Consider the following 13,418-nt stretch of genomic DNA (forward strand, 5'->3'; position numbering starts at 1 on the left):
CAGACAGGTGGAGTTTTGGATACACAATGAAGCCATGGTGAATGCTATAAACAGGCAAATAGCATGCTTAGGTAAGGCCATAAACAACCTCTGTAGAAGCTGAATACACATTTTACAGCAAAAAATGAGACTGAGGAATGAGATTGCCAATGCATTTTCTAACATGGATTATTTACTTCTTTGGATTTACTGTTTGCTTTTGCTCAAAGTGGATTAACAAGAACAGAGTTTCAAGGATGCAGGCAGCAGTACACATGGTTGATGTGGCCTTAATGGTGAAGGTTCAGTAAAGCTTTTACAGTTAAAAAAAAAAAAAAATGCTGGAGGAATAGAGATAGGGATGGCAGAATCTTGTTAAAAAGAACAACAGGAAAACAAATCTGTTTACCTGTAAATATGGTTCTCCATAGATATCAGGATGAATAAGTCATACATAGGAGCCGATTCAATAATTTTCGTGGAAAGCAGGCATTGACTTTTCAGCGCTCGCTTTCTTAATGCACGAATGGTGCCCGCAAGGGGGGTGCCATGCAATAGGCAAATTAGGGGGTCGCGCTAGCAAGGAGGCGCTAGGGTCGCAAACGCCTTCTTGCTAACGCGACCCTCGGCATCGGTTTTCATAACCGGCCGTCTGCCAGTAATGAAAACGGCCGCTGATAAAAGTACAGCTACTTCAGGTAAGAAAACTTGCTTTCTCTGTCGACAAGCAGGCATAAATTAGCCATTACACATAGGGAGTCCCAAGCAGAGGGTTACAGCGAAACAATAACTTATAACACCCCAGATCAAACCAGTGGATAGTGGACTACTGGGAGAACAGGCTGCACAGGAACTGCTGGTCTCTTTGGAACATGTCATTCAGACAGCAGTGGGATATAATGGCGTAAAATGATAACCAAATAGCAGCTTTGCATGTATTCAATGGAAGTGACCCTCAGATGAGCCACTAGCCACTGTGGCTCTCACTCGATGAGACTTGATCTACAAGTCAGCCAGTGCATAACAGCTTGTAATACTGTCTGCTAGCCAATTAGAGTTCTTTTGGCATTTGCCTGTCCCAATTTATTGAGATCCAAAGAAACAGCATAGTCCTTTTCAAGTAACATGCTAGAGCTCTCTTGCATTCTAAGAAGTGACTAGCCTGTTCTTCTCTGTGTGCATGCGGTCTCGGAAAGAAAGTAGGCAGCACAATAAATTTGGTTGATTTGGCATGTAGATACACTTTTGAAAGGAACTTAGGGTGATACCTACAGTTCTTTCATCTTGTTATGAAAGAACTGTAGGTATCATAAATATAAAACCAGGGCCTGTAATTTGCTTACTCTTCTTGCTGAAGTAACAACATGAAATATTTTCCAGGTGAGAAACTTCGAGTCCACCAAATCAGTAAGTTCAAAAGGAGGTCCCAAGGCACTGGAGGTTTACGTACCACAATCCCTTCATGAACTTCGATACTAACTGGTGGAAGGAGACTGCTGGTGATATGCCACGATGGCAGGGAGATGAACTTTCAAAGAGGTACTAAGGCCCAAGGACGAAAGGAAGAATCAATATCTAAGAAAGTCTCAAGCTACAGGAAAAGGGATCCAGCTGGTTGATCACACACCATGAGAACCTCTTCCATTTGAAACAATAGGCTCTTATGGTACAAGGCTTTCAAAATCAGTTCATCTTCTACCTTCTTGGGGACAATAAAGGTGGAGACTATTGTGCATTCAACACCCATACCGTGAGGGCCAATAATGGTAGGTACAGATGGCAGAGTTTACTGTAAAGAGAGTCTAAGAAGTCCCCAAAGAAATCAGTGACTGAACAGATAGATGGACAAGATATAGATAGCACACTGGTAGAGAGATTTACTAAGCCACAATGTTTTATTGAGGTAGGGGACCTTTATCGAGTGGGGGCATCCCCACAATACTGAGCCCCATCCCAACAAAATTTCGCAGCATGATTTTTTATTTTTTATCATGGCACAAATATGCAACAAAAAACTGTGCCATGGTACAAGCCTAATTGGGGGATGGAGGCCCACCATCAAGTTAAAGGGCCGCGCGAACCACAGCACACCCTCACAAATATCACAAGTTACCTTCAGAGTTATTTGGAGGTACCCCCGACTGCCTTACAAGCAGCTCTGGCATTGAAAAGCCAAAAAATGTACCTTTAAAACATGCGGCGATGGCCCACCAACTTCCCAAACCCCCTCACTTTTTGCATAATAAGTGAAGGACGGCAAAAATGCTCAACTATCTTTCTCTACTATAAAATTGACCTTTAGATGACTTCAAATATGGATATTAAGATTTGTTTCTACAATCATCCCTGATGGAATAGTTACCCCGACGCAGGCAGCGTTATCTGCTGAAACATGGGCTCATGTCGGGTGGTCTGAGTGCTAAGGAGCTTATGCCGAAGGACATTCTGCTTTCATATGTTCGACCATGAAGGTTGCTTTTATCTTTAATATTTCTTAAGTGGTGGGGGATATGTTTTATTTGGTTTTGAATGATTTTTAATGGTGTAGAAATAGTAACTTTTGGAATGTAAGACAAATTATTTAATAGAAATGATTTTTTGAACTTGGCAAATGAATGAAACTGTTGTGTTTCTTGCTGATACTGCTTGCGGCCCATTGCAAAGCGAGAGGTAGTGGATGTACAACCAGCTACACCGGTAACTTCTGATGCTGTGTTCGTTTAAACTTTTATAATTGGTCTTTGGAGCATAAGAACATAAGAACATGCCATACTGGGTCAGACTAAGGGTCCATCAAGCCAGCATCCTGTTTCCAACAGTGGCCAATCCAGGCCATAAGAGCCTGGCAAGTACCCAAACATTAAATAGATCCCATGCTACTAATGCCTGCAACAAACTGTGGCTATCCCCACAGTTTATGGACTTCTCCACCAGGAACTTATCCAAACCTTTTTTAAATCCAGCTATACTAACTGCCTTAACTACATCCTCTGGCAACAAATTCATAGAAAAGATAAGACTGAAGGGGTCCCATATGGAAATGTGGTATTAGGGCATTTTCAAAGATTCTGGAAATTTTGAAATCTAATTTTTGTAATGAGCTCCATCACAAGTCATTCATTTGTGAAGACTGCCACCTTGCTGGTCCTATTGCTGTCCTGGGGAGTGAGTAACCAGAAAAAAATCTATTTTTTGGGATCTGGTGGGTACTAGTGGCCCACACTAGGCACAGAGACAGAATGCTGGACTCAATGGACCTTAGTCAGACCCAGCATAGCATTTCTTATGTTCTTAATCATATTGAAGACAGTAAGAGGCAATTAGCTTCAAAACTGTCGGATTTTAGACCTGGCAGAATCCAGAACAGGAAGGGAAATCTGAGATAAAGCTGTTTCTTTATCCTGCAAAGATACAGGTAGGCAGGCCCTTTGGGTTAGCAAACGCTTTCCCGAGTTGCTCATTACACTCCAGAGATTTTGATTTTTATATCTCAGTTTCAGAGTTTGAAAAGCAATCTTTCATCTGAAGAATAGTCTCTCTTAAAGCTATTAAGGTATTTAAATGTAACATTAAATCTCCAAGAAGATAACTATAGAGCAGATTCCAAAAAGGGACCTAATTTCAGCAAAGGTTGACTTCAGGTAAACATAGATCACTCTAAGAGAGGAATTTCATTAAGCATGATTTGTTCAGACTAGATACATTATCATCAATAGCACAATTTAATTCTATTTCAAAATCTGAATGTGCTAATTAATATTCAAGCTGCTGGATCTCGTACAATGGGAGAATAAAAAGATCTTAAAAAGGACAGCAAACTGCATTATCACTATAAAACTTATACCAAGCATTAACCATGTAAAGTTGAATCGGTGAAGCATTTACTTACCGTCAGCGGTATGAAGGAGCTTATGGCTTTTCAAAGTGCCTTTTGATTTGAACTTTTTGCCACACATATCACAAAGGTGGGTTTTCTCAGTGCTGTGGCGATTCATGTGGGCTTTCAGATTACTTTTACTGCGAGTTGCATACTCACACTGGCAGCACTTGAAGGGTTTCACGCCTGCCATATAAAACAAAGACAATTACTGGCAATCTAGATACGGATACGTGGGCAGCTGTAGACAGCAGTATCAGTGGAAGTAGTTCATGCAGCACATTAGGCCCTGCTTACATCACTATTCCATGTTCTTTTCAACTTCCAGGTGATAAGATGCCAAAGTCTTTTTCAATTCTTTAATAAGGTGGAGACGTGTAAAACAATTGCCCGACTCAGGCCGAGTTTTGCCACTGTTGAAGTGGCTGCCTCAGGGGCTTAGCGATTCATTGTAAGATGAAAGGCTTTTATATTGTAAACGATCAATGGTGCCAATGGGAAAAATATACTGACAACGTTCTGTGTCATTAGAGGAACTTAAAATTTCCTTTCCGTTCCACACCCGGGTATGTAATCTCCACTCTTAACTGGATGGGGAATGAATACACCTCTTGCATGAAAACTAGAAATGCTGAAACTGTTTCATATAAAACACTGTATTGCAAGCTACAATACTTACCAAAATAGATTATTGCAACTCCCTTCTCAACGGTCTACCCAAAGCCTCTATTAAACCCCTGCAATTGCTTCAAAATTCAGCAGCCAGAATTCTCACTAATACCTGCAAAAAAAGACCAGATCACCCCCATACTCTGAGATCTTCACTGGCTCCCCATTTCCCATCGTATCATTTACTAAACACTCACCATCATACATAAAACTCTACACAACCAGAACATGCACTGATTAAATGACTCCACACCTCTAACAGACCAACCAGATCTTCCTATAAAGGCACTCTTTGCATTCCTTCACCTAATCTTTCCCATCTTAATACCATAAAAGAACGTGCTCTATCCATTGCAGGTCCCTCATCCTGGAATGCCATGCCTCCCGATCTCCGACTTGAACAGTGCACCCAGAAATTTAAGAAAAAACTCAAAACCTGGCTGTTCAAACAAGCATTCCCTTAACCTTCAGGACCCCTATCTCAACCCCTTTCTGAGGCCCAATTCCTTGTATTTACACTCTCAAATTGTTTATCCTCTCATTGTTTTAGCCCGATACACTATTTTGCAACATAGCATTTGACTTCTCCTTTGCTATTTCCTCTTTTGTTTTATTAATGCTTTGACCTTAGTGTCTTTAAATCCACTAATTACTCAATCCTCTCGTTACCATTATTATTGTTTCATGTAATTTCTTCTTCCGGTTCATATTGTTTTATGTAAACCGGCATGATGTACCTACGAATGTCGGTAAATAAAAAACTGTAAATAAATAAAACAGGACGCAAGTTAATATGTATATAAAATTTTCAGATTTTTTTCTAAATATCTTCAAATGAAATCCACATTCAATTTATAAGCAAATAAGCAATAAAATGTCAGCTGTACCTCCTTCAACTTTGTCTTATATTACCCAGGCATTGTTCCAAGCAAAGTATAATTTTACTTAAATATTAAGGGAAATCCAAAGCAGGTGCTATGCTGTTGCAGTTGATAAGGAAAGAGAGAAATATCGGGATGAAGGCAAAAGTTATTTCAGTTACAGTAAACATTTGAGCTCAAGTCATCCATGATCCTTGATGTAATATTTGATGGATTGCTACCTTAGCAGAAGCATAATTATCTCTATTTCCAGTAGTTAATTTAATGGATAGAGGACAAAGTCATTCATCATGTCTTGATGCTGAGAATCACAAACACTTATCAATATTGTATATTATTTAAGCAGTAAGAAACTAGCTTGATTTCTTCCCCAAACATATGCATGTTCCTGAAATATTAAATTATGAAGTGCACTGGGATCATGTCTGGATGCAAGGTGATACATAACTCCAAATTAAAGACTGTCATTCTTACCCCAGAGAATTTTAAGATAACAGTAAATGACAGCAGAAAAAGACCATATTGATCTACCCAGTCTGGCTGGTTGAAGTTCTTCCATTTTGGAAAGCTAAGTGTACAACATCCAAAAGCAACCCAACTTCAGTTCTGCCATCTCCAATGACTTTCCTTATCCTTCAACACTAAGTACCAACACTTTAAGTACCACTGTCCTCCATATTAGTCCCAAGCATGCCCAGAATCTGTTAAAAGTACTGGCCTCCAGCAATTCTACTGGTAGGCTATTTCAGGCCTTGTTAACATCCTCTGATTCTTGAAAGACCAACACTGAATCCAACATTCACCATCATGTGTTAGCACCAAGCTTTCTAGCAATCCACATACCCATCAAAACACCTGGCATCATCATGCTGATTGAAGTTTTGATTTTAACCACAGTCATTCCATTTAGGTTACTCCACACCTTTTTAGAAGTTCAATAAGCCATACTACAGTTGTTAGGGTTACTGCTGCTCTGTGCAGGTTACCACTACTGGATAACTCCTTGGCATGTTATGCCAATAGTTCATTTTCTGCTATCTATTATCTTTTTGAAAGTAAGGATCCTATGTGTTTATCCTATGCCTTTTTGAAAGGAGTTAACATTTTAGCATCCCCACCTAATTCTGGGGGGTATTAAAGGTATCTACCACCTTTTCTGTGAAAATATATTGTTCTCGAGTCTAATCCTTTACCGGTTCATAAGTTCCACAATTTCCTTCCACAATTTTCTTTCCACTTGCCAGACTAGCCACATTCTCTCTACTAGACCAGTCTGCACCCAGATTGCTCACTGGTACCTACTTGTCTTGGTGAAGTGCCTGTACTGTTTTGCTCTCAATTAGGTGCGAGCCCGACAGTGCCCACTGACATGCTTCCTGTTGCTCAGCCGTTGCTGTCTATTCTGTCTCTAGCCAGTCAAGCCCCCTTTTAATGACATTCAGGGGCATCATTGTTAAGGAGTCCATGTTGATGCCAAAGTGGTATCGCCTTTGTGTGCACAAAGCATGCATGACATGCAGCACACACTACCTGCTTTTATTGCCTTTTCTTTGGTGTTTTGTCTTCTTTACTCTTCCTGCCCTTATACTGTCTGCTGAGCCATGGGAGATGCTACTCAGACGATATTTGGCCAATGCCAATATGGTATCATTCCTAAACGTCATGACAAAAACCATACTTTACCCTTGTTACAGCATCCCCATGTGTCATTTGTATTGCCTATAAACCCAGTCATTTCTTTTGTTAAAAACATTTCTCTGTGTTCGATGTAAACGGACAAACCATTAGGAAGATACTTCTTCCTATCTTTAGATCATAGCCCTGACCTTCTTGTTTCAGGGAGACATGGCTTTATCCAAACATTGTTCTTTTGAATCAGTTGCATATATTTGTACTATTTTTTTTTCTGTCTTGCAAGGACAAGCAGGGTAGTGAAGCTTCTGATCATTGCAAGAAAATCTTTGAATCTAGCACAGCTTCAGTGGAAGAAGTTGAACTGTTCCTGCTCTCATCTCCTTCCAGTTGGGTGTTTGGCTGGTGTACAATCCCCAGGAGTTTTTTAAACTATCATCCACTGCTTACGGAATTACTGCTTGCTGCTAAAGACAACAGTAAGAACTGTTTAGTTGTAAGTGACACCAATTTGCACATAGATATGTCCCCTCTATCTAGCTGGTGTGAAGACTGTGGCTCATGGCCTCATTAGGTTATTATATATTCTCTGACAAAAACTAAGTCACACATTTGACATAGCTTTTTTTTTTTTTTTATACAAGACCTGGCTCATTTTGAGCATTTTATTCCACTGAAAAGGTCTCATGGTTTGACCATTTCTTAATATGATTTGCTATTGGCCTCCCCTCTTTTCATCATGTAACTTTGATTTCTCATACCTAGAAGCAACCCGTTATTGATAGAGAGTAATTACATGATGCTTGGCTACCATCACTTATTGACATCTCTTGTACTGATGTCAAGTCCACTGTCATAGGATGGAAAACTTCCTATATGAGTTGGATTGGATACGGTAGTATGAAGGACCATTGTGACCCTCAGCAAACTACTGTGATTTTGGTTATCATACAAGTGGTCAGGCAAATAAAGCATCATTAGTGTAAGACGACATCTACAAGCAACCAAAAGGTTTACAGATTGGAGATAAAGATTTACAAAACTATGATTGACCAGGCTAAAAGATCCTACTAAATCTCCCATATTGAATCCGCTGCTTCTCAGCCTTGCAAGCTCTTTTACAGCGTCCACCTTATCTGTGCCTCTTCCTATATGTGCGACTTTCGTCTGCTCCCTGTTTACTCCTAGCAAATTGACTAATTCTTTTCAATTGAAGATCAATAAGATCACTGCCAATTTCACATCATGCTCACCCATTTTCTTTCCTCCTTTGGTAAGCTTTTAAACCTAATACACCTCTGGACATTTCTAAATGTATCAGTGCTATGAATGATAACTAATTGTCCCCAAAAGGCCTGTTTGTTTAAACATGTTGATTAAAGCTTTGCAATCAGACTTAAGTAATTTTTTTCACAGTTGTTACTGTAAATGCCTTAACAGAAGGATACTTATCAGCTCTACTTAAGGTGGCATCAGTCTGTTCCATCTTAAAGCCAAACTTGGATTCAGTATGCTTAGACAATTATCATTCAATATAATCACTAATTTTTCTAGCTAACTTGATAGAAAATGTAGTCTTAAAAAAAACTTCAGGAATTCATAGATGAGAACAATTTATTAGACAAATTTTAATTTGGATTCCAATCCAATCATTATAATGAATCTTAAATATTATCTAGTCTGGACATATGTTGCTGCAGCTTTAACTCAGGCATCAAAGTCTTCCTCATACTGCTACACATCCGTGGCATTTGATGCTTTAAACCAGCGATTCTCAACTGGTGTTGCCTTGCACAGGCAAGTGTCGCGAGCTACCCGCAGCTGGCGGGACCGAAGATAAACACCGCTGGCTGTTGCCGCCCGAGACCAGGCCGGCAGGGTCTAACACGAGCTGATCAGCTGGGGCCCTATGTGCGTGTGTGTGGTGGGTATATGAGACAGGGAGGGTGTGCTTGCGTACGTCAATGTGGGTGTGCGAAAAAGAGATGGAGCATGTTTTTGGCTGGTGTGTGATTGAGAAAGACTGATCAGGGAAATGAGGTGCAGGTGTGTGTGAGAGAAGGAGAGACTGATCAGGGAAATGACGTGTGTGTGTCTGAGAGAGAGAGAGACTGATCAGGGAAATCATGTCATTTGAGAGAGAGCGCGAGAGAGAGAGATATGATTGGTGTATGAGAAACAGAAACTGGTCCTGAGGGTGTGACCGGTGTGTGTGTGCGAGAGAGAGAGTAGAGACTGGTTGTGGTCCCTAAGTAAGAGGACTGAGGACAGATTCAGCAGCTACTACTGTTTCTGGTTTGGCCTCCAAAGGAAAGGAGTAGGAGAACTGCTGGAGAGGGTAAGTAAAAGTGGCTTTTTAAGTTCATTTTTCTTGACTGACTGCCATTTTAATTATTGGGCATTATTTATTTATTTATTTGCAATCGTTTAATATACCGACATTCGTAGGACACATCATACCGGTTTACAATCAACTCGAGAAGAATGAAAGTTACAAATAACAGGGAGGGGGAGGGGGAACAGTCAAGAAAAGGGAGAGAGGGGGCCGGGAGAAAACAAGTGCAAAGTGAGCGCGAACAATACAGAGGAAAGAGAGAATAAGATAAAAAACATGTGTGAACTGTAATAACAGTATTAACTTGTTTAACATTTCAATAATTTACAAACTGTAATAGCAGTATTAACTTATTTATAGCATTTCAATGAGTTACAAAGTCAACATTTCCATAAGATACATCATCGGAAGTGGGATACAGAGCCAGGCGGAAAGGCGGGGGGGGGGGGGGGGGGGGGGGGGGGGTAGCGAGGGTGGTTCTAGTAGGGCGATTAGAGGTACGGAAACGTGGCATTTCCTTGAGCCATGCGGGGTTGTTTTTATATAGCACATTGTGAAGGATAGTGAGCGTTTTGTATTGTATGCAGAAAGGGATGGGAAGCCAGTGCAGGTATTTTAAAATGGGGGAGATGTGTTCTCTTTTGCGGGTGTCAGTGATGATTCTTGCCATGGAGTTCTGCAAGATTTTTAAGGGTTTGATTGTTGTGTAGGGGAGGCCTAGAAGAAGGGAGTTGCAGTAATCCAATTTAGATAGAATGGTGGACTGCAATACTAAACGGAAGTATTGGGTGTGGAGAAGTGGTTTCAGCTTTTGAGGATGTGGAGTTTATAGAAACCCCCTTTTAGTAGTGAATTGATATGGGGTTTAAAGTTAAGGTGTTGATCTATTACAACACCTAGGTCTCTCACAGATGGTAAGATGGAGTGGGTAGGGGTAGGGGGATTGGCTGAGGTCTGTGATGTGAGTTCAGGATTATTAGAGATGAGGAGGATTTCAGTTTTTGTTGCTTTCAGTGCAAGCTGGAGGTTGGTTAAAAGGGCGTTGATGGAGGCTAAGCATGAGTCCCAGAATTGCAGGGAGTCCTTGAGGGTTTTTTGAATGGGGATGAGGATTTGCACATCATCCGCATACAGGAAAAAGTTGAGACCTAGGTCAGAAAGTAGGTAGCAGAGAGGGAGGAAATAGATATCAAAAAGGGTGGAGGATAGGGAAGATCCTTGTGGAACACCTTGCATGAGGGGGATGCGTGGAGATTCGGAGTTGTCAATTTTAACTAGGTATTCTCTGTGGGTGAGATGGGAGGTGAACCATGAGAGTACTGTGCCAGAAATGCCGATCTCTGACAGCCAAGATAGAAGAATTTGGTGGTTGACAGTGTCGAAAGCGGCAGAGATATCTAGAATGGCAAGTAAGTATGAGGTTGAGAGCCACTGCTTTAAACCATGTCACACTGTTCTGGACATTTCAGCCACTATACTTAACTGGTTCTCTTCCTTTTTAGATAACTGACTACAGAGGATCTTTGTTGATGGCATTAACTCTGAGCCCTTTCCTTTGACAGGTGTTCCTCAAGGCTCAGTGCTTTCAGACACATTATTCAATATTTTCTGTTGTGTCAAGTGTTCAAGTCACCTCAGCCAATGGCGTCTGTTTAGTCCATGTGTTGTGTGTTCACATGAAAAAATGTGTTTTTTTTTAAATTTTTATTTTTTTATCTGCATTGATTTGCGTCTGAAATGATAATGATTTAATCTTCCTGCCACATCTACAGTACCAGATAATTTGTCTAAGATCACATTCTGGCTCACCAAAAACAAGCTTGCTCCACACTTGAATAAAACTGAAATCGTATGACTGGTCTGCAAGAGTCATTTTCATCTTTGTTATTCTAGAATTCAGCAGTTTCTCTCCAATACCAGGCCCACAATCTAGGTACTCAACTCCTCCTCATCATTTCAAATGCAAATCAATACAGTTATAAAAAATGTTTTTTTAAGCTAAGTCTTCTCCAGAGTGTAGTCTTTTCTCAGTGACCAAATTTATGGATGGTCATGCAATCTTTGGTCATTTTCATTAATGACTATTACAATGCCCTTTATCTTGGCCTGCCTCAAACTTCTATCAAGGTATTGTAAACAGCCCAAAACAATGCTGCTTGTATTTTTACCAGTTCTTCCATATATGAACACATAACACTTGTACTAAACAGACTCCACTGGTTGTTGGTGACTTGGAAGATTAAGTTTAAAATCATTACTCTTATTTACAAAGCAATTTGGCCTTGCTCTCCTATGATTCAATTTCGTCTTAAGGATATACCGGCTCATTTGTATCTTATGCTCATCTTTTCAAGACTTGCTTAATGTGCCTTCCCCTAAACTAATTCACCTTGCTGAACCTCATGAGAGTATTTTGTGTAGCCAAACCATGCTGTGGAATTAAATTCCCAAGGATTTTAAATCTGAAGTGTTTCCTCGCTTCAGAAAACTGTAGACGCACCTTTTTACACTTGTGTTTAGTGATTGATATATATCAGACCCAACTGGACACTTTGGTGTTTTGTTTTTTTATTACAACCAGCGCTATTATGTGCAATGCCTCCTCTGCTAGTAATTTGCATGGTTACCCATCTTTGAGGTAATGTTTTTATATGTGTTTTATGATTATGTGTTATATGATTCTTAATGGTTGGGTTTTTATGAATTCATATATTATGTCTCTTATTTGTTACACGCTTAAAACTGGGGATAGAGTGAGCTATAAGTCTCATCAATAAATAATTAAATCAAAACATCTCATGGCTCAATTGTTTTCTCAGGCATACATTGCATACAAGATTCAAGCACAAATTTTGGCAAAAAGATTTTTTGAACGGGGATATCCATTTTCAGTTGTATACAGGGCTTACAAATGAGCCTATTACTCACCCCGTGAATCTCTTCTACAGTATCGCACTAGAGGATCGGTCACAGCTAATATCTGTGTATTACCACACACAGATAAATCTTATTTGATAGTTGAAAGCATCAGAAAACACTGGCATGTTTTACAACTTCACCCTTCTTTCATTGAAACTCCTTTGATTTCTTACCAACGCAGTAGAAATATCAAGGACCAGGTGGTGCACGCATCAGTTAAATATAGCAGACCCATAGTTATTAATGGGACACATACTAAATGTGGTAAAATTGACGTATGTGAGCTTACTATTGAAGGACATGAATGGAAACATCCTATTACCCACAAAAAATATTACAAAAATGCAAATACTACATGTGAGTCCACACGGATAATTTATCTCATTCAATGTCCATGCCCCCTTTTGTATGTGGGTCGCACCAAAAGACAAATAAAAGTTAGACTACGTGAACACCGAAGTCGTATCAATACAGCTAATATTGAAGCCCCAATTGTCAACATTGCTCTCAGTATTCGCATACATTTAACCAACTACAATGGACTGTTTTAGAACAGGTGCAAATGAATTCGAGGGGTGGTGACGTCATGAATCACCTTAACTACAGGGAACAGTGGTGGATTTTCACTCTGGCAACAGAAGCCCCAGCAGGACTAAATGACAACATTGAGTGGTCATCATTGCTCTAGCCTGTGCTTTCTAACGCAATTTCCGGTTTCATTCTGATTGGTCTGCAGATAATCTTGTGGTTTCTCTTTAAATAAAGCGCGGTAAAGTAATGGCGGATCCTGCTTCTTCAAGCTGTGATCACGCACAAAGCGTCTATGTGATGGGACAAGCTTTCAACAATGTATGCCTTCAGCATTGGATGACGTATGTTCAAATACTTTTTTGATTAACCTATGGTTTATATGTTTAACCTTTGTTATTTTTGTTGTAGACACCGTTGCAAAATTAAACCCCTGAAGAAGTCCACGAAACACGGACGTGTCTGGTTCATGCCGGTGTTCTTAGAAAAGCTGTCACCTATGCACGCTAAGCATACAACGATAAGTGATTGGTTTCCATCTTATTTTTACTAAAATGTAAAATCTTTAAAAAATTGCAAAAGCATTGTTAAAATTAAG

At 40.0% G+C, this 13,418-nt stretch overlaps 1 protein-coding gene across 2 annotated transcripts in view; it reads right to left on the reverse strand.

The window, feature by feature from the left end:
• ZFAT (zinc finger and AT-hook domain containing) overlaps nucleotides 1–13,418 on the reverse strand; it is a 466,784-nt gene that overhangs the window by 211,234 nt on the left and 242,132 nt on the right. For both annotated transcript variants that reach the window (XM_029592065.1, XM_029592066.1), the window contains exon 10: nucleotides 3,869–4,042. In XM_029592065.1, coding sequence (XP_029447925.1) covers nucleotides 3,869–4,042 — 174 coding nt within the window. The remainder of the gene's footprint in view (nucleotides 1–3,868; nucleotides 4,043–13,418) is intronic.

This window comes from Rhinatrema bivittatum, chromosome 2, assembly GCF_901001135.1.
Source record: "Rhinatrema bivittatum chromosome 2, aRhiBiv1.1, whole genome shotgun sequence".
NCBI lineage: Eukaryota > Metazoa > Chordata > Amphibia > Gymnophiona > Rhinatrematidae > Rhinatrema > Rhinatrema bivittatum.